General features: G+C 40.2%; 1 protein-coding gene across 1 annotated transcript in view; it reads right to left on the bottom strand.

Moving 5' to 3' along the window:
• Window positions 1-21,270, bottom strand: part of LOC132427421 (flavin-containing monooxygenase 5-like) — a 28,496-nt gene extending 7,226 nt beyond the window's left edge. Inside the window, 3 exon segments of the mRNA XM_069540724.1 lie at window positions 1,090-1,245; window positions 1,674-1,785; window positions 21,197-21,270. Coding sequence (XP_069396825.1) covers window positions 1,090-1,245; window positions 1,674-1,785; window positions 21,197-21,270 — 342 coding nt within the window.
• Window positions 21,271-22,273: the final 1,003 nt, after the last annotated feature.

The raw sequence follows: 22,273 nt of genomic DNA, 5'->3' as shown, positions 1-22,273 counted from the left end.
AGTCCTTTGCACTTTTTTCTTCCTTCTGTACGATCTGTTTCCCTCATATATCTGCATCACTTCCTCAACTCCTTGGGGGTATTTGTTCAAATGCCCTTTTCTCACTGAAGTCTTATCTGGCCATCTTATCTAATCTTGCATCACAAGCCCTTCTCCCCAACCACCCATCCCTTCGCCCTCCCCTGGCAATTGTTTCTCTTCACAGTCATCACCTTCCACATATTTATTTCTTTTTGTGTCTCTCTCCATCTACTGCTATGTACACTCCTTGGGGACAGAGATTTTGTCTGCTTTATTCTCTGCTAAGTCTCTGGTACACAGTTGGTGCTCTGTAGATATTTCTTGAATGAATGCTGAATGAATGAATACAGGAATATTTACACATCTAATAAGCTAATAACTAATTAACTAATAGACCTCTTTTGACCAACCTTAACTTTATCATCTCACGCACTGGGAAACAGACACTCAAAGCAATGGAAGTGGAGGGAGTCTAGCATCTCCTTAGACCCCAAGGGAGTCTCAGGTTCAGCCGTCTTTGAAAAGACCAAGTATATATCCTGCTCCTAGAGATAAAGAAGGAGATCTTGTGCAGGTAAATCATTCCTGTACCATTCCTTATATTCAGGGTGCTTAAGCTTCCAAATAGTAAACAATAGCACTGCAGTCTTTTCTAAGATGTGTAGTGACACTAGCACATAGCTATTTATATCCACCATGCCATACATATAGATACACATTCAGGAATAAAGCTAAATATTAATATATTTTCTGTATCTCTGATCTCACTATTTACTCCAAACTATTACCAACACAAAACAATTCCCACATTTTGCCTTCCAACTGTGGTAAAATGTAGCACTTTCCTCTTATAACCCAGAACTGGTGGTTGTATTAGTAATTTTTATTTTCAATTTTATAATATGTATTATTTGAATGGAACTTGAAAGAACATGCATTTCTTTATAATCAGAAAATATGTTTATTTTCAAACTAAGATGACTTTCAGAATGATAAACTTTCTCCCAAAATAACAATAGCCACTATGATAAAACCCCATAACACCAGTGTCTTAGCGTTCGGTAGGACGTACCTGAGTGGCATGAAGGGATCGGTTTCAAGGCCACTACACACCACAATCCCATCAAAGACATAGGATTCCTGCTTCCCCTCGGTCTGGACGACAACATCTCACTGTCCTGTGCAAGAGAAGTCAGAGCGCTTCCTCACGTTGCACAGCTTCGACTGGGAATGAGACGAACTCAGACTTGTGACCGCTCTTCCCAGCTGCCCTTCTGCCCAAGAACTCTGCCTCAATGAATAAGGTTGGTTACAGCTACTCTCCTCTGGGTTTTCATTAAAGAGTTCATTTATAACTGGTCTCCCTACCAAGGCATTTTTAAGTAGAGATGTATCTCAGTTTGTTCCAACTGCAGTCCTGAATGTAGTTAGGGGTGAGCCAACACCGGGCGCACAGTCTGGCATTTCAGCCAATCCACCATACTTTTTTTCCTGAGGAAAGTGAGGAGAGAAGCTCTCGCCGACTTCTCTGGAGATTTATGTAAAGCTCACCTCCAAGACTGAATGAAAGCTTTAGTGCATTTTGCTCTGGCCTGGCTCTTGGCTCTAACAAGAGGGTTCCATGTATGCTGAGTGGTCTCTGCCCCACTTACCAGAAACCGGATGTGCTTCAAACGGTGAAAGGGTTTGACAGACATCCGGAGATACTCCATGATTTTGGAATTGTGCAAGTAGTTGGGAAAATGATCAGAGAAAGGATAATCACTTCAAAGTGTTGCTGGTGGCAGATCTATAGACACTGGGCTTGCCACCTTCAGTCTTCTCCTACCAAGAAAATAAAGGACACCTTGATAACTGAAGCCAAGGAGGGATAAGGAAGTATCCTAAGGAACCTGCAAAAAGTTAGAAGACCGGAAGACTGAGAATAGAGCTATAATCAGCAACATTTAGAGGCCAAGTAGAAAAATATTGAGAAGGAAAATCAGAAAGAAAACAGAGTGAAACCACAGAAGCTAGTGACAAGTGTTTTGAAAAGGAGCTGGTTTTTAACATCATTGGATCCCCTTGAGAAGGCAATAAAATTCTTGGCAGAAAGTCCATTCAACTTGTCAACTTTTATTGGTAATGGCAGTGACAGCAGTTTTGGGGAAGTGCTGGGATAACCGTCATGTAGTGATGGTGGAGATGAAGGAAGAAGGAGCACACAGTTCTCCTTCAAGGAGCTAGACCCTGAAACGAAGAAAGATTGATTGAACATCATCCTTGGGAGGAAGGAAGGAGTGGGATTCAAAGCACATGTGTCAGGTACTGATAAAGATAGCAACTATTATGCTGGTAGTTGAAGGATAAATCAGTGCTGTAATCCTTGCATTCCTATTTCCCAGATAAGAAAAATTGTCATTACACATATAGAAGCATAAGTCTATTTAAACTTATATCTCCACAGCCCTCCAATGTCACTGCTTCCTTCAAAACAGATGGGCTCCAGTCCTTCCTCCAGACAGACCTAAATGGCGCTTAATCCACTGACCCCAGCACCAATCACCGCAATTCTTTCTCCTGGCATTGTGTCTTGTATCTGGAAACATATTAGTATAAAATCAGATTTTTATTGCCATGTAATTTTTTTCTATCATGCAAGATTAGTTTTTTTTCTAAAATTGCTAGTTAGTGCATTTAAGGAATATCCTACTCAAAGCTGTTATGCCTTTCAAAGGCACATCGAGTGACAGAAAATCCTAGCTCACGTGGGCTTTCTTATTTTTAAATACGAAGGAGATTGTTTTGCTTTTTCTGTTTGTTTGTTTGTTTTGCGGTACGCGGGCCTCTCACTCTTGTGGCCTCTCCCGTTGCGGAGCACAGGCTCCGGACGCGCAGGCTCAGCAGCCATGGTTCACGGGCCCAGCCGCTCCGCGGCACGTGGGATCCTCCCGGACCGGGGCACGAACCCGTGTCCCCTGCATCGGCAGGCGGACTCTCAACCACTGCGCCACGAGGGAAGCCCTGCCTATTTTTTTTTTTCCCATACAAAGATCACACTATCTTGTTTCTCCAAATGTCTTATGATTTCTTGTTGAAAACTTGACATTTAAGTTATTGTAGTGAGTCTGGATTCTGATTAGTTCCCCTCTCCCATTCCGGGGCTTATTAATATTGCTGGGGGGTGGTGGTTGTTAGTTTATTTGCTTGGTGGCTTGCGTGGACAAATTCTGTGAAGTATATTTTCCCTGCGGTGTGTAACCTCTGATGTCACTGCTCAGATTTTTTTCCCTTCTTTTATGTATATATTTTAAAATATTTATTTATTTATTTGGCTGCACCAAGTCTTATTTGTGGCACTCAGGATCTTCATTGCCACGTGCGGGATCTTTTAGTTGCAGCATGCCAGCTCTTGGGCACATGCTGTGATATTCCACTGGAGGTGGAGACAAGGGTAACAGGGTGGCCTACCTTTTGTAGAGTAATACCACACCCTACCAACTGGAGATGTAAGAGGGTGGCAGCCCTATTTTTCAGTATTTCCCCTTGTGGCATGAAATCTCTGCCCTACAAGCAGGAGCTGGGAATAGGAACAATCAGAGCTCCAGGGTCCTTGGTTTTTTACACCTGGAGTAGACCTTCTTTGCTACAATGAGTTAGATGGAGCTTTGGAAAAGGGGTCTTGCTTAGACCATGCTTCTACAATCTGTGGAGCTCTCTTCTTTACTATCCACAGCTACATCTGGGGTAGACATGGAAGAATATGCCTTCTGTAGGGGCTTCTCAGATTTCACAACTCACTTTCTGATGGTACAGGTTTGGGAGCCCAAGTGATGCTTTAGAGTTGAATAGTCACAAGCCTTTGAAAACAATGTTTGTGTTTCCTTCAGTATTATAATCTCTTCAAAGACTTTATAGGATTTTAGGTTATTAGCTCCTGGCTTGTTTTATGTCCAGAAAAATATAAATAACAATAATCAAAGTGCTTCCATAGACAACATTCTTAAGCCTGTTGACCCTCCTCTTATTCATTGGTCTTTGTGCCTTACCCATCTCTCTTTCACTGAGTTCAGTGGTGCCTATCTTGAAATCACCTGAAACAACAGGCTTGGGTGGGAAGACAGCACCCTTAGTCTGATACTGCTCCTGGGCTGGTTCCCTTTGTCTTATCATTTCTTATAAGATACATTAATATTCTCGATGTCCATCTAATATTCACTGTCCTAACAGTATAGGCACTTAGTTTGACAACACTTATTTTTGCACATCGACCAAAATTTGAGAGCACAATAAATGGTTCACAGCTTATTCTTCTTCCACTGGGTCTTTAGCCTCATTTGAGCTTAGATTTTTTTTCCCCATGTATACCACATTTAATACTTTAAAAAGCATTTCTGTCAGAAGTTGGAATGTTCTGCCAATGTGGGATGAGACCCTGGTCTGCTCTTAACTTAGGGTGACATTTCACATAGTGGTGTCTGAAAGTCTGGCAAAAGAGACACTGGGGACCCTTTCCCCTAATGTCCCTGAGATGTACACTAGGCCAGAGAGGGAGCTCTTTTCTTGCTGTTCTTTTGCCCAGGACTCTGGATGGGAAGTGTTTCTTTGACAGTGGTGTTAACATCTTCTTTAGTCTTTGTTTTTCTCCTGTCTTCAATATATAAAGCATATTTTATACCTCTTAGTAATTTTTGCTATTTTTTTCAAGATATTTCCAAAAATTCTTATTTTTCTTAAAATCTGACTTCAAAATTATACCTGGAATATTTCTGTAGCATAGGTTATTACTGTAGTTAAGTGTTTTGATTTAATTTAGTTTGGAGAGAGCTATTATTTATTGAGCATTAACTACGTTCTAAGTTAATAAGCACTTTGTAAGTATAGTCTCATTTAATCCCCACAACGACTCAATTACAAAATTTATTATTTCCTTTCATAGACAAGGAAAGAGACTCAAGGGAGATTAATTGTCTAGTAAATGGTAGAAATAGAATGGAAACCCTTGATTATCCAAATTCAAGTTCTTTCTTCATCACTCTGATTTATCAGCTCCTTTAATGATTGTTGTGGTGGTTTCAAATAAGTGGTCTCAAATTCTTTGATATTTCTCCTATTGAGAGGTGGAGCCTGTGCTTCCTACCCTTGAATCTGCGTGTGTTTTTAACTCACTTATAACACATAGAGTGCAATGAAAGTGAACACATGATTTCTCAAGCCAGATCATAGAAAGTGATTCAGCTTGTCTCATTCACTGGGACACCCATTTTGGAGGCCTGAGCTTCCATGTGAGAAGTCCAGCTATCTTAAAGCCACCATATATTATGAAGAGGCTCAGGACACTTGGAAAGATCCCGACTGACAACTGTGTCCACCACCAGACTTGAGAATGAAGATGCTTCCAGATTGCTAGCCCCCAATCGCCAAGTCTTCCCATCTGAGGACCAGACATAGTGAAGAAGAGACTGTCATTTTTACTACACCATTTTTCTGAGTTCTGGATGCACAGAACCTGTGAGCATTACAAAAAATGGTTATTTGAAGCTTCTAAGTTTGGGGGTAACTTGCTACATGGTGATAATAACTGGAACCATTGAACAACCTGTATAACTGCTTAGATATATCTTTCTCTATTCCCCCCATGGTGTTACCTTAGCAGTGGGGTTAAATTAGTACTAAGCTAAAACCAGATCTAGATTAATGATAACCAAACTTAAAAGCAAACTTCAAAAGAATTAAATTGATTCAAAGTATCTTAACTGCATATCAGAGCAAAAGTTAAAAATTAGTTAAAGAAAAGCATTAAAATCCAATATCCTAAAGCCTAAAATGTCCAGTATGCAAAAAAAAATTATCAGAAAAACTAAGAAGCAGGAAAATAAGACCAACACCAGGAGAAAAATAAAAATTATTTTTTTTACCAAAAATGAAAGAGATGATATAAAGAAAAATTAAAACAGCTATCATAGCAAAGTTATGTATGCTCAAAAACTGTAGAGGAAAACATAGATATGAGAAATAGAAGACCTAAAAAAGACACAAATGGTATTTCTAGAGGTGCAAAATACAATGTGTGAAATGAAAAATACATGCTTGAAGTTAATAACAGAATAAATACTGCAGAAAAAGAGATCTGTGAATTTCTTGAAGACACAGTAGTAGCTACTACCTAAATGAGGCAGGGAGGGGAAAAAGTGCAGGGAAAAATGAGCAGAGCATTAGTGACTTGTGAGGAAATATCAAGCAATCTAAATATGTAATTGGAGTCCCAGAATGAGAAGAGAGAGAGCGACAGAAAAAGTAGGTAAAGAATTAATGATCAGAAATTTTCCAAATTTCATAACAATTGTAAGCCAATAGATCCAAGTAGCTCAAAGAACCCCGAGTTGGAAGAAACTTAAATCAGACCACACTTAGATACATCATAATCAAACTGCTGAAAAATAAGGAATAAATTAAAAATCTTAAAAGTAACCAGAGAAAAATGACATATTGTGTTCAAGGTAAAAAGATAAGATTGACGGCAGATTCCTGGGTGTATACGTATGGCTCATTCACTTTGCTGTACAGCAGAAACTGGCACAGCAGTGTAAAGCAACTATACTCCAATTAAAAATAATCATATGACCATGGACAACCAAAAAAAAAAGATAACAGATGTCTGAGGGTACAATTAATAGCAGCATATTGTAAAGATTAAAGTATATATGTAGAAATAAAATATAAGAATAGCACAAAGGACAGAGGGAGAAAATAAGTATACTGGGCTGTACCATAAACATTAGTTGAGAGTGCAGTAAGTTAAAAATATATTTTACATCCCTATAGCATCCACTAAAACAAAACAAAACTTAACTAAACAAAGTACCAATAAATATTTTTAACATGTTCCAAGCAATAATTCTATATTTGCAACAAAAGTTTCAATTAGATTTAATAATAGTGCTTATTTTTTAAAAGTTCCAGAGAATAGAAAAGACAATATTGAAGAATCAAAGTTCCACTTTCAGATCAGCCTTCAAGTTAGAAAGCAAAGTCAGTGACAAAGGGGCAAAGGACTTCGGAGACTTTACCCATTTCTTAATCTCCACCCTCAAACTGGGCTTCCTCAGCAAGTATAACATTTGTAAATATGGTATATAAGTCCGGTGTGAGTAAACTTCTTTTGAGAGCAGGGTCTCTCTTTTGTTCATTACTATATCATTGGTGCCTGACATAGCAGGTATACAATAGTATTTGATGATTTACTGAAAGTGTCAGAACCCTCTGGAGAAGCAAGCAAATTGAGCACCAGGTGTCAATCTTTGCAACTGGGTGAATAAGAATAGAAGATGTTATCATTTGTGGCCAGGTGTTTAAAGCTCCTAACCCCTTTCTGATAAAGGTACTGCTCTCAACTTCTCTGTGACCCTAAGTTAGAGTGCTTATTCGACAGCTTCCAACTCTGACTTTGAGTGTGCTTGACCTTGGTTTAGCAAAACTAACTCTTGACATCATTCCTTGTATCCCAACTGACCTCAGCTTGACAATTGAAACGCTGTATCCTTATTCTTCCTTTAATTAGTAGTTTAATTTGGACTCTAAATCTGGGCCTGAATCCAGATTATTCTTATCATAACTATTTAGCACAAGGAGCCTGTATTTCACAGGCATCATGCCAAGCGGGGGGAATAAGATGTGGAACTCATGCCATCAAGGAACCCGAGATCTGGGGAAGAGGCAAACACATAAACAGCTAATTAGCACATATAAGACTAAAAGTAGCAAAGCAAATAGGACAGTGGCAAAAAGCACTGAAATATACAAGCCTATTACAAAAACTTGGCATACACAAAAATACTTGTAAGAGCTTGGCATCTGCCATTCTACATTTCTTGAATCTCATGACAACCCAATCTTTGCACCCAGTGAGATGGTCCTGAGGACATATTTCCCATGTCTGTTGATAATTTCCTCTAACCTTGAAAATGGAAGCTACAAGTCCCAGCATTTCATCATTTGCTTCTTGTTTGACAGCAGAGGAAGAAGCAACTATATCATGTAATTGGACTAACCACTAAACTAGGAACCAACAATCATGTTATATGAAAGCCCTCTGGTTCTGTATAGACTATAAAATTAATCCAAATGAATTAAGTTAATAATGGAGTCCAAAAATCACAATTTATTATATCACCATGGGAGCAGCAGCCTCTGAGTTCACTGTAGGCTATGTACTGCAGACCCTAGATCGTAGATGATCGTGAAAGAGTTGCAAGGAGAGAAAGGCACAAGGTAAGACAATCACACTTGACTGAAGCCAACACCAGTAGGCTCATCTTGTTGACCCGGTATGGGTTTCCCAACCTCGGCACTATTGGCATATTGCACTGAATGATTCTTTGTTGATGGGGTGGGGAGGGAGCTGTCCTGTGCACTGCAGGATGCTTAGCAGCATTTCTGTCTTCTACCCACTTGATGCCAGTAGCACCACCCACCACCAGTCATGAAAACCAAAAAGAGACATTATTAGATGTTCCCTGGAGGGTAAAAATCCCCTGTTCGAAAACCACCTACCTAGTAGCCTGATAGTATTCCTGTTACAACAGGTGTATTTTCATTTCATTTCACCAAAATAAGTGAGGCTCCTTACCATGGCCCTCATGTGTACAATTAAGTTGAACTAAATAATTTCCATAAACATTCTTACTTTAACATTCTTTAATTCTCTAAACCTCTGTCCCTGCGCTGTCTCCAGGTTTTACTCTTGATCTCTCTCCTTTTTAAACTTTTTTCATTCATTCGTTAATTCTACAAGCAATGATTAAGCATATTCTGTGGGTCAAACCCTGGGCTGAGCACTGGGAATATGTGGTTAAATAAGGTAAGTTCCCTGCCCTCAGAACATGCACGGGGGAGAGAAACGTAAGTGAAGAAAAGCAGCTCATACACTTCAACAGGGTGACCACTATAGAGGCCAGAGCCTTGAGTGTGTGTTGGGTACAGGTGGGAGATGGGAAGGAGGGTGGCAGAGGATAGAGCTGGGGTTTTACTCATCACTTGACTGGCTGCATAATGCACAGGAAATCTAGAAGCTGACCCTCTGAGAAGGCTATTGAGCTTAGCAGTTTTCTAATATCTGAGCACTGGTTTAGCAGCTGCACTACTGGTGTCATGGCAAAGGCTCATCCTATCTCTGCCACAAAAATACAGAGGAGATAAGGCTGCATTCTCAAAAAAGGCTTTCATTCCATGTGGAGTCAGCCTGTCTTCCTGGCTTGATGCCCATACAAGTGAACAAACAAAATAATTGTGGGCTAAAGTACTCTCTACCTCGTTCACCCAAGGGTCATCTTTTGATTGCCCATAGCGTGCAAGGCATTTGGGGCATTTGCCAGGAGCCTACATGAGCCTGTGTGCGCCTTTCTAGGCTGAGGCCTGGGGACGGCATGAGAATTGCAGAACAACAAATTAAGACTTTGCTTATCCCTTCTGACACATACAAAGCCTTTGCACCACCCTCAATTTGCAGAAAGTTTATTTCTCTAATTATATATTTAAGGACCTGAGTCAGTCAAACTTCTGCCTCCACAGAACTATCTCACTGCATAAACAGAATTTCATTTCCCAACCCTGGCCCTAAATGGCAGTGGAATATTGGGGTAAGGCAGTTCACATTGCTCTGCACATGTGTCCAAAGAGTGCAGAGTCCGTCTGGACCCGATCTGTCTCTTGAGGCAAACCCACACCTCTGTCCCAGAGATGAGTTAAGACATGAAGTGCAGAAGGGCTCTGGAATGTGAGAGTGGCTGTCATCTCATTCACATCCTGGAGCTGGTTTCTGCTTTCCCTTCTCCTGATGCCCATGATGTAGCCCAAACTGACTGCATTTTGTGACTTTAGATTTTGGACTCTTGTCCGGATGTCCTAGCGTACTCCAGTCCTTGCCTTTGCAACTTTTCCAAATGGTGCCTCTCCGTCATCCAGTCAGCAAACCTTTATCTCAGGCTGATGATGTGTTGCTATCCAGGCATCTCTGGCTGCTCAGAGATTAACCTAGCCCAGTACACATCCTGGAGAATGCCCTGCTGTCGCTGGGAAACAAATAAGCAATAGCTACAATGTGTATGTTACAACGTGTACAATGTTGCAGGCAGTAACAGAAGGACACTTATAGAAGAGAAGTGGCACAAGAAGAAGAAATTTATGACTCCAAGGGAGGTGGGGACAGAGAAGTTTTCTCAAAAGGGGTATTATCTGAGCTGAGTTTCTAAGAAGAAATAGAAATTGATCACCCAGATAAGAGGCAGAATGACTGAAGAATCTGTGTGTACACAGACACAGAAGGGAGCAGCAGTCCAGGCAGGCAGGCAACTACAAGTGTTGAAGGCTTTCCTGGAGGGCAGAGCAAAGGGGTTGAAAGAAGATGGGGCAGATTCCATGGCCTGATGGGGAAGGAGTCTGCTACTCACAAGACTTTCCCTACATCACTGAAGGATTTCAAACAAGACAGTGCCACGGTCAGACTTGGGTTTTGGAAGGATTACTCTGTAAATAGTGGAGAAAATATTAAGGAAGGAAAACTGATTAGCCAGAACTGAAGGAGGTGAGCCATCGTGAAACAAGGACCTGCATAGGCAGAGGTTACAGATAAGACAGACATTTAGGAGGTCAAGATACGGAACTCAGTGACCGATGGAGTGATTGGTGAGGGAGAAAGAGGCATCAAGCTGACTGGTGGGCCTCTGGTTTGGCAACTGGCTCTGTGGTGATGCTCCCACCTCTTGGCTTCTGTTTGGACACATGGGACAACGGTCCACCCTGTTGAAGTCTATGAGCTGCCTTTCTTCACTTATATCCCTCTCTCCAGTGCATGTTTCTTCTCTTATTCAACCAGTGCTTGCCTGGTATTTGGTTCACAGAATATGCTCAATTACTGCTTATAGAATTGGTAAATGAATAAAGAAAACTTAAAGGGAAGAGAGAAAATAAAACCTGGAGGCAGTGCAGGGACAGAGGTTTAGAGAATTAATCAATGTTAAGGTAAGGATGTTTGTGGAGGTTATTTCCTTCAACACATTAATTATACAGATGAGGAAACCAAGGCCCAGAGAGGTAAAAAGACAGGAAGAGTGGGTGGTGGGAAAGTTTGGGGAGGAGAGACAATGCATTCAGTTTGGATTGTATTACATTTGTTTTGCCCATGGTAAATCCAGTTTCTGATATCCAATGTGCTGTTGGAACATAGAGCTCAGGAGAGGGGTCGAGTCTAAACATATAGGTTTGGGATGCAGATCTTATGGAGACCAGGGCAGGAAATGTTACTAGTACCTCATGAGAATAGATGAAGTCAGGAGCCAGGAGGACCAAGGGGAGAGCTCTGATAACCTCAGAGCTAGCATAGAATAGTAGGAAGCAGCACAGCAAGTTACTTATTCTTCCTACACCTCACTCTCCCCCAACTATATGTGTACCTACATTATAGGGTTGTCATGACATTTATTTATTTATCATCTTTATTGGAGTATAATTGCTTTACAATGGTGTGTTAGTTTCTGCTTTATAACAAAGTGAATCCGCTACACGTATACATATATCCTCACATCTCCTCCCTCTTGCATCTCCCTCGCACCCCTCTAGGTGGTCACACAGCACTGAGCTGATCTCCTTGTGCTATGCGGCTGCTTCCCACTAGCTAGCTATTTTACATTTGGTAGTATATACATGTCAGTGCTACTCTCTCCCTTCGTCCCAGCTTACCCTTCCCCCTCCCCATGTCCTCAAGTCCATTCTCTATGTCTGCATCTTTATTCCTGTCCTGCCCCTAGGTTCTTCAAAACCATTTTTTTTTTAGATTCCATATATATGTGTTAGCATACGGTATTTGTTCTTCTCCTTCTGACTTACTTCACTCTGTATGTCATGACATTTAAATGAATGAATATTTGTCAAGCCCTTAGGGCAGTGCGTGGCAAGAAGTCTATGCAAGTGTGAAAATTAATATATAAACACTAATATTTGATGGTGGACAGAGGAAAATAGCTCTAAAAAAACAAGTAAACTAGGTATGATAAGAAAGTAAGAGGAAAGCAGGCGGCTGTGAGAGCACCAAAATCTAAGGGAAAGAGAGTTTAAAGAATGAGGGAACAATTATATGACAAATGCCAAAGAGAGACTAAAAACAGGAAGGATTGAAATGTCTATCCACTGTGGCAATTGGAAGTTCACTGGTGATTTTAGAGCTGCGGTTCAGGGAGAAGAGGGGTAGGCTCAGGTGTGCGTGGCTTGGTGGGCAGGAAGTGGGAAGGATAATGTGGGAAGTTGGCTCAGAGCAAGGCTGGGCAGAGAAGAGGAGAAACCCTGATCAGGGCGCTGTTAAGCCAGCGCCTGGTCAGGATACACAGGAGCATAGGGCAAGCCCCTTCTCCTTCCCAGAGTCCTCATCTGTACAATGAAAGAGGACTTGATCTCTACATTTCTACCAGTGATGATGACCTCATCTTTTCCTTTTTTTTCCTACTAACATTTGATGATGATCAAGTTCTTTTTGATTTAGAAATGGTACCTGGATTCGCTAATGATATCCTTTTAAAATGTCGTTTTTAGTTTATGGAGATAGATGCTGTCAGGTGTTGGTTTATTTTTAATTTATAAAAATGTTTTCAATGTAAACTTTCACCTTTGATCTTTGGGAATGTGTTTTCAGTATTCTCCCATTAACAATGAAGCCGACTCCATTGTCTGTGAGTGATGGGGTGATTATTCTCAAAGTCACGAAAGGAGTAACCCAAGATTTTAATTCAGGTTTGCTGGCAGCTGGTGAGAATAACTGGGGTGGTGGCAGAAAACTAATTTAGAACTGGGTCTCTAAAGAACTCAATGTTTATAAATGCAAAATGCCTGTCAGTGTAAAATGTCTATTTCTCAAAACAATGTTTTTTTTCTGCCACATTCTCTTCTCCCACAATAGGGTATAACATATCATAAGCTTTTTCCTCTGGAGAAATCAGCTTTAAAAAAATTTTTTTTAATCTTTTTGTTTCTCCCTTAGTGATAGTGTTTTATAATAGCATCAGTTATATTTTATTAGATTAATGTGGTTATGTATGTACCTAGACAATTTCAAAGCACTCTTGCATGTTTTATTCATCTGATTTTCTCAGCCACTCTTTTAGAATGGCAAAATAGGGGTGACTAGTTCCATTTGAGAGGTAAGAATCGAATGCTAAAAAGACCATGTGACCAACCACGGTCTCACAGAATTGCCCAGGAGCACCTCTTAGACACTCAGTCTGGAGAGAGTGCCCACATGGGGAGTCAGTATGCAAGCGCTGATTAGGTAGTGTCAGTAGATGCCTGGCTTATAACTGGCACTCATAAATCAGTGGGCACTAGGGAAATAAGGGCCCCCTGACGTCTCTCTGTGCAGCACTCATCTTTACTGTCAGGGTGTTAGATGAGGTGATTTTAATCTCTTAGTCACTGAAAATTAAGAGAAAACCAAAATAATGCATAAGGTGAGAACGAGGGAAGAGGAGAAGGAAAGAAGAGAAAACCTTAGCAGTAGTTAAAAATTTCACAAATGGTGGCTCTAGATGGTGAAAATATTTCTGTAAAGTGCTGACTTCATCATTTTATGAAGCATTTATGGGATAATATCTAAGAAGCATTTTGAGTGCCTTGGAAAATAGTATTAGACAAATGTAAAATAGTGGGCGTATAAAAGTGGAAGAGAATCTCAGATATATATTCTCTGAATTAGAAGAAATAAAATTGCTTTATTCATCAAAATGACCAGTATAAAGTGAAGAAAGCGAGTTTTTTGCTTCTCAGCAGGGTAACCAGTCTGGTTTTCCTAAGGATTAATGTAGTGTAAAGATGTTTACCAGCAATAAAAAAAAGTCTATAGAAATATTGCTTTCGTTCAGCATGAGGGTGAAAGATTGCTAATTTAGTCTCAACAGAAACAATTTAGCTGTCTTTAGGACACATGCTCATATAAGTTTAAGTCATTTACAGTAAGTAAAAAATTCTATGATCAAGTTGTTTACTTTATCAGGATGTCAGATTTAGAGGGTGCCCTGATCTTATCTCAGCAGGATATCTTTTCAGACAGCTTTTTAATATTCTGGACATTATCCTTTGAACCAATTGGTGTCATAATTTCAAAGGATGATAAAATAAAGAATAATCTTTTCTCAATGTTACTATTACCAAAATTCTTATGCCAATTTTAAGATAATGGTACTGTAAGCTTGACTATAAAATACTGTACCATAAACTTGAAAGAAAAACAATTATTTCTTTCCTTTATCCCAAGAAAATAATTTTGAAGAAAAAAAAGCTACATGTCCAAAGATAATTTTAGTTGCATTATTCATGATAGAAATAAAATAACAGAGACAACTTAAATAATAGACAAGTAGTTAATAAATAATTGCATGTTGCTATGGTAGGCTATTATGCAACCATTTCTTTTTTTAAGATTTAATTTTATTTATTTTTGGCTGTGTTAGGTCTTCTGTGCGCAGGCTTTCTCTTGTCGCGGCGAGCGGAGCTACTCTTCATTGCGGTGTGAGGGCTTCTCCTTGTGGTGGCTTCTCTTGTTGTGGAGCACTGGTTCTAGGCATGCAAGCATGCGGCCTCAGTAGTAGTGGCGCACAGGCTTAGTTGCTCCGCAGCATGTGGATCTTCCCGAACCAGAGATGGAACCTGTGTCTCCTGCGTTGGTGGGCAGATTCTTATCCACTGCACCATCAGGGAAGTCCCTAGTCAACTATTAAAATGATAAATACAATGTTCATGAAAAAACTGAGAAAAATGTTTACAATATAGTATTTTGAAAAGTGACAAAGAAGATATGATTATGTCCATGTAAAAACTGTGTATTTATGTAGATAAAGTGTGATGGGAACATGAAGAAATAGAAACCCTTGATGTAACAATGTATCAGTCAGGATAAGACAGATTATGCATTCCCTATCAGTCACTCAACAAACCTCATTCTATGAAATCAGACTTTGCTCCCTGTAACCACTCAGGGACCCAGACCGAGGAAGGTTCCATCTGTATACCTGCTTCCTCAATTATTTCAACCTCAGCAGAGGAAAGATGTGGTTGCCACTATATCTTAAAGATTCTACACAGGAGTGAAATATTTCACATCTACTTACATTTATTTGGCCAAAGCACATCACATCATCATACCAAACTTCAAAGGGGGCAAGAAAGCTAATTCCTACCATGTGATCAGAGAGAGAGAATGAGAAATATTTGATGAACAACACTAACGAATCTCACAATGAGATTGGTGGATTTATAGACGCCTTTTCAAATATTTTATAACGTGAAAATAAACGTTAATACACATTTTACACTATCATTACCTCAGATTTCATTTGTGAGCCAGAAATTGGGAGCTGATGATATATATCATATTAATCATTCAAAGAAAGGCTTTTTAACTGGAGATTCTTTAAGATGCACATTCCTTGGATAAAGAAGATGTGGCACATATTTACAACGGAATATTACTCCGTCATAAAAAGAAATGAGATTGAGTTATTTGTAGTGAGGTGGATGGACCTGGAGTCTGTCATACAGAGTGAAGTAAGTCAGAAACAGAAAATCAAATACCGTATGCTAACACATATATATGAAATTTTAAAAAAAGTTCTGATGAACCTAGGGGCAGGACAGGAATAAAGGCACAGACGTAGAGAATGGACTTGAGGACACGGGGAGGGGGAAGGGTAAACTGGGATGAAGTGAGAGAGTGGCATGGACATATGTACACTACCAAATGTAAAACAGATAGCTAGTGGGAAGCAGCTGAATAGCACAGGGAGATCAGCTTGGCGCTTTGTGACCGCCTGGAGGGGTGGGATAGGGAGAGTGGGAGGGAGATACAAGAGGGAGGGGATATGGGGATATATGTATACCTATAGCTGATTCACTTTGTTATACAGCAGAAACTAGCACAACATTATAAAGCAATTATACTCTAGTAAAGATGTAAAAAAAATGTACATTCTTTTATTCAAACATTTAAAATGGACTGAGATGATAAACATTTTCATGTTAGGAAATATAGTTTGAAAATATTTTTGGCTTCACATCATGGTAATATGCAATTTGTAAATTATATGGAAGAAAGAAACTTCAGCAAAGCATTCTGTTATAAATATTTATGTGTTGTTAGAAAAATACATCTTTTGCCTATGTACAATGTAACAATTTGCTTACTTCAGCAGGCAATCGGCAATAAAGAGAATACATATCACACTAGCAGGGTTTTAAATATTCTAGTATGTAAACTATGTAGCAGTTTAAAATGAATGAGAGGGAGTGTGATATACAGTAAAGAACACTGTCTTTGGTATCAGGTTCAAACGCTGAACCACCATTTATTATAATATATCATCTTGGGCAATCTTAGCTAACACCTTCCACAAGAGGAATTTAAAATTCTTCCCTTGTATATACTGTTATGAAGTTTATCAGATAACACATGTAAAGCACCTAGAACTGTGGCTAGCACATGGTAGAAAAATAAATGTTCATTTATTTATATTTATATCATTGAATCTTGGGCAACTGAAATTACACAAGACTCCTGCCATACACTAAGGGCAGTGGGTATCTTTTAAATTCCACTCTGTTACGAATAAATACATAGAGATCATACAATCAAGGCACCATTATCTAAATGTTCTTACTGAATGGAGATACAATTCAAATAAAATTCCACAATGGGCTTGTCGTTTAACTGATGCTCAACCAGTGTGGGATCTTACCGTTGCTGGTTACAGTGCCACGTGCACACGTGAGCACTTAATAGACAATGATAGAGAAAGACAATGACAACCAGGCAAACCTTCTGTCTCAGTGATCTATGATGAGTAAATGCCTTTCTGGGAGCAAGCCAGGCCAGGGGAACTAAGCCATCCAAAGGCAGCAGGGATTGCCTTAGGAAGTGGATGGACACTTGGGTCCCTGTAGCCTGTGCTTTATTCTGTCATGTTAATAGGTGATCACGAACACTGAGATGGCCAGGCTGGCACAGAGCAACTGGAACCAGGCTGGTTTATGAGATTGGCAGATGTCTTCACGTACCTCCGAGGGTCCTTATGGGTTTGAGAATCCACTCACTCTGTATCAGAATGGTTCTTTGCACTCCATCCCATTTCCCCAGTCCCTGCTGGTGGTACTGGGGTATATAGTCCAAAGACACCGTCCACTGCTAGTTTGGGATCAGTGGATAAGAGAGACAGCAAACTGGGTTTCATTCCTGCCAGAGGAGCAACTCTGTCCATGGAGTTGTTATAATCGTCCTGAAGCCTCTGCTAAAGATTCTGAGTATACCTATAAACAAACCACATGGCTCTCACTGGCTGTGCAGAGGGAAGAGAAACCATTACTGACTTTGCAGTTTCTGGGGTCACACTTCATCTTGGGAGGCTCAGCCTCTTTCCTTCCCTTTTGCATAAACAACTGTTATTTTCAAAGCAAAGCTCAAGTCCTCCCCTTCTGACCACTTGAATTCTCCCCAGCCAGCCACCCTTGCCCTACCTAATTGCTCTTACCATTGCTTGTCTCTACTTTGTATACTGTCTGGGTGCGGTCTGTGCACATGGAGTCTTGTGCTGTAAGCTGTCTGTGGGCAGTGATCAGATCTTATAGTCTTTTTTACAGTCTACAGAGGTCTCAGCAAATATTTAGGTATGGAGTAGACATTTACTTAACAATTCACTGCAATTATCTAAGGATACGTTTGGAGAATCTGGCTACAAAAGGTTGAATTTGGCTTTATTCTTCTCCTGTTCTAAGTGTTAAGGTCATTATACTTCGTTACTAAACCTAAAAATGGACCTATGTGAAAGTCTCCTAAAAGATGGCAAAAAGGAGTCTAGAAACTATTCTAGTTGCCTTAGGTCTTTTCCTGATCAGAGCATTAACATTATTCCTCCACCTTCAGACTGTCTCTTAGGACACATATGTGGTCTTAGCTTATGTGAAGATTCATTCTCTCAGTTGGGAAGCATTTAATTACCATCAGGTGCGAGCTCTTTGTTGTTGGGTGTGATGTTATTGATACCTTGACTAGCATCTGACTAGCAAAGTTTCTGGCACATAGTAAGCACTCTGACATTTTTCATCAGTGAATTTCTGCTTTGCTTCTATCATTTCTACATTATGAAATATTTTCTCTTAGCCTGTAGGATAATCAAATTGTACTTGAATATTAAAGCCAAGGACAGAATAAGTGCCTACTTAAGGAGCTTTCAATCTTTTCTCTGAATATTCCTGGAAGCTGCCTCCCTGGTTTTAGAAGTTATGTCTAAAATCTGACTCATCGATTTTGCCTTTTTAGACCCCACTCCCTTAAGCCCATAGACCCTGCTTTCAGTAATTGCCCGCTGGTGGAGGGCCCCACCTTTTCCCACAAAGAAGATAATGTCTTCTCCAGACAATATCAACCATCATGTCCTCAGAGAAGGGCAACCTGTTCAGTCCTATGAAAGGAAATATAGTATAAAGAAGGGTCCAGGGAAAGACAGAGTATGGTTCCAGGAAATTAAAAAAGTGGGATTCTGGTGCTGAGCTTCTCCAAAGCTGATTAAAAGGATCTCAGAGAGAACCCCTATAAAGAAAATACATACCTGACTTTTACCTGTTAGCAACAGAGATGGGAGTTTTTATTCCTATATTGCGAAGCAGAATCACTTAAAAAAGAAAAAGATGGGAAAGTCTTCCACATTTATAAACCTGTTATAAATGGATTTCTCCTACTTTTCTTTTTCAGACATTTCTAAATTCTCCAAAACGAAGTGAGAGTAGCATGGACATATATACACTACCAAATGTAAAATAGATATCTAGTGGGAAGCAGCTGCATAGCACAGGGAGATCAGCTTGGTGCTTTGTGACCACCTGGAGGGGTGGGATAGGGAGGGTGGGAGGGAGGGAGATGCAAGAGGGAAGAGATATGGGGATATATGTATAACTGATTCACTTTGTTATACAGCAGAAGCTAACACAACAAAAAATCTGGCCTTGTTATGGCCTTTAAGCTAAATAAAATCTGACTGGAAGATGGATTTATTTTAAAAGAAAGAAATGAGTGAATAGTAATGTTGGTTGTAATTGTCCAGTCCTTTAATTTAAACTGGCTTGATTTTAATACTCCTCTGGTTCAGTGTACCTAGCAGTAGCAGAGAAACAATGGGAACTCATTCAGCAACATTCTCTTACCTTTAAATACACATCCGGCCCAGTGACTGTGGGGTTCCATTGTTGGTGTTACCACTGGCTGGATTAAACCAATGAAAGCCAAAGTTAACTTTTCCAAATGAAGTGGAAATACACAAAGATATAAAGATACTTGGTCATCAGTGATATTCACATATCATTGAAGAAAAGAAATGAGAAGGTATATCCTGTGGCAAAAATGACCACGTCAATGTTCTACACAGTGCTACCATCTTCAAAGTGTTGGCTATTTCCATGAAGTCTTTCACACTGGATTTGACCAGTATTCTTCCAGAAACGATGTGATTGGAAAGCTTGCCATGAATGCTCACTTGAGAGTTTAGAAATCTGTAAAAACAGGGAAGGTGATTCATATTAACCTTTGTCTCACTTCATTTATTCATTCACTTAACCGCTTATTCATTCCAGAAAATTTTATTGGCTACTCTTTTTCTCCCCTCTGTTTCTATAAATGAGATGAAAATATTCTTTAGAAAAGGTTAAGACTCCAGGGTTATCCTTTTCCTCTTCTTTTATTCTTCCTTTATAAGGTCATTCTCATACTAAGAAGCCAGTAAAAAGCCAGGAAAACAAAATTCTGGTCCTCCAGTGCAAAGGGCTTTGTCTGGCTTTCCACCCCTACACTAGTGCAAGACAGAGGTGTAGATAAACACTGCAATGTGAGGGTCCCATTCTTAACTTGATTCTGACTCTCAACTCTGATCAAGCCTTTATCACAATGACCTACTCTTCATTCTCTCTGTGCTGTGATGCCTCAGCTCTGGCACACAGCTCTTGCCAGGTGCTGAGAGCTTTAGCGGAATTTCACACAGTGGTGGTGATCGTGTATATACAGCAAAGCTTCATTTACCAGGCACTTTCATATAATCAGAATTTTGAGGAACTGAAATTTACACAGGTGAAGAAATCCTTCTTTTACTTTTTACTTTGTGTTTTGATGAAAATATTTCTAAAATTTATTATATTCATCTTATTTCTTAAACAATGCATAATGACATAACCTTCTCTTATTGCTCATTCTCATTATAAGCAACTTAATTACTGCTCAAGTACTGTAACACATTTTTAATGTCTCCTCCCTATGTTATTCATTATTATGCCTCTTGTCACTGCATCTGTAGCCAGCAGTATTTCCCTTCTCTCTTGTAGCTTTGACCTGACAAACAAGACAACTCATGGTTAGAATTATCTGTAAAATAAGAATCAATATCTTCTGAGGGATTATCTTGAATTCCATCTCACTAGTGAAGTGTACAGGTCATAATGCATAGAAGTCTGTTTGGCCTTTCCAGTTCTTATAATCACATCAGCTGAGACAAAATAATTGCACCCTAATGGGTAACATTAATATCTTTTCTAAGGATTTAAACTGTACTTTACATGGTTGTATCTTGAATTTAATTTATTCTTTGCCTGGGACACAAGATGGCAGAGTAGAAGGATGTGAGCTTACCTCTTCTTACAGAAACACCAAAATCACAACTAACTGCTGAACAACCATTGCCCAAAAAATGCTGGAACCTACCAAGAAAGATACCCTACATCCAAAGACAAAGAGGAAGCCATGAGATGATAGGAGGGATGCAATCATGATAAAATCAAATTCCATACATTCCGGTAGACAACCCACAAACTGGAAAATAATTATACCACAGAAGTTCTCCCACAGGAGTGAAAGTCCTGAGCCCCACATCAGGGTTCTGAGCCTGGGGCTCTGGCAACAGGAGGAGGAGCCCCAGAGAATCTGGCTTTGAAGTCCAGCAGGGTTTGACCACAGGAATTCCACAGGATTGGTGGAAACAGAAACTCCAATCCTGGAGGACACACACAGGGTCTTGTGTGCACCAAGACCCAGGGAGAAAAGTGATGACCTCATAAGAGACTGGGCCAGAGTTACCTGCTAGTATTGGAGGGTCTCCTGCAGAGGTGGGGGGCAGCTGTGACTCACCATGGGGACAAGGACACTGGCAGAGGTAGTTCTGGAGAGTACTCATTAGCGTGAGCCCTCTTGGAGGCCGCCATTTTCTCACCAAGACCTGGTCCCATCCAGCAGCCTGTAGGCTCCAATGCTGAGATGCCTCAGGCCAAACAGCCAACAGGGTGGGGACATAGCTCCACCCATCAGCAGACAGGCTGCCTAAAGTCTTCCTGAACACACAGCTGCCCAATAAACACATCCTCTGACACAGACCTTCCCACCAGAGGGACAAGACCCAGCTCCACACACCAGTGCGCAGGAACCAGTCCCTCCCTCCAGGAAGCCTGCACAAGCCTCTTAGATGGCCTCATCCACCAGGGGGCGGACAGCAGAAGCAAGAAGAACTGCAACCCTGCAGCCTGTGGAGTGGAGACTGCAATCACAGAAAGTTAGACATAATGAGATGGCAGAGAAATATGTCCCAGGTGAAAGAACAAGATAAAACCCCAGAAGAACAACTAAGTAAAGTGGAGATAGGTGATCTACCCGAAAATGAATTCAGAGTCATGATAGTACAGTAAGTCCCCTACATATGAACCTTCAAGTTGCGAACTTTCAAAAATGAGAACGTCCTTTCTCATGTCTAATCACATATGTTAGCTCATGTGTCTGGTGTACATTGTCACATGTGTGCCTCCTCTACAAGTGGTTGTGCTTTTGTGTCCTTACTTTGTGTAGCTTACTAATGAAGACCTGATGGATTTAGAGGCCCAGAGAAAGGATGAAGAGAGACAGAAGGAAGAAGTAACTGAAGAACTGAAGAGATTCACAGCACAGGAAATGGTAAGGGAATTTATTTGAGGAGGCACTGTTAGTTTTTGAGGCACAGGACCCAAATATAGAATGGTACATGAAGGGTGCAGCAGCCGTTTAGAATGCAATCCAGTGCTACCGTGTCATCTATGATGAGAAAAAAAGAGCTACTACTCAGACATCACTGGCTGGTTTTTACAAGAAGTTAGATAGAATTGAATCCAGGAAGGAACCAGAACCTGTGCAATCAATGTCAGGCATGATTGAAATTTCAGCTTGCCCTCCATCTCCTAT

The sequence above is a fragment of the Delphinus delphis genome, chromosome 1, assembly GCF_949987515.2.
Source record: "Delphinus delphis chromosome 1, mDelDel1.2, whole genome shotgun sequence".
NCBI classification, from domain to species: domain Eukaryota; kingdom Metazoa; phylum Chordata; class Mammalia; order Artiodactyla; family Delphinidae; genus Delphinus; species Delphinus delphis.
The sequence above is the reverse complement of the archived record's forward strand: the minus strand, read 5'-3'. Positions and strand labels throughout refer to the sequence as shown.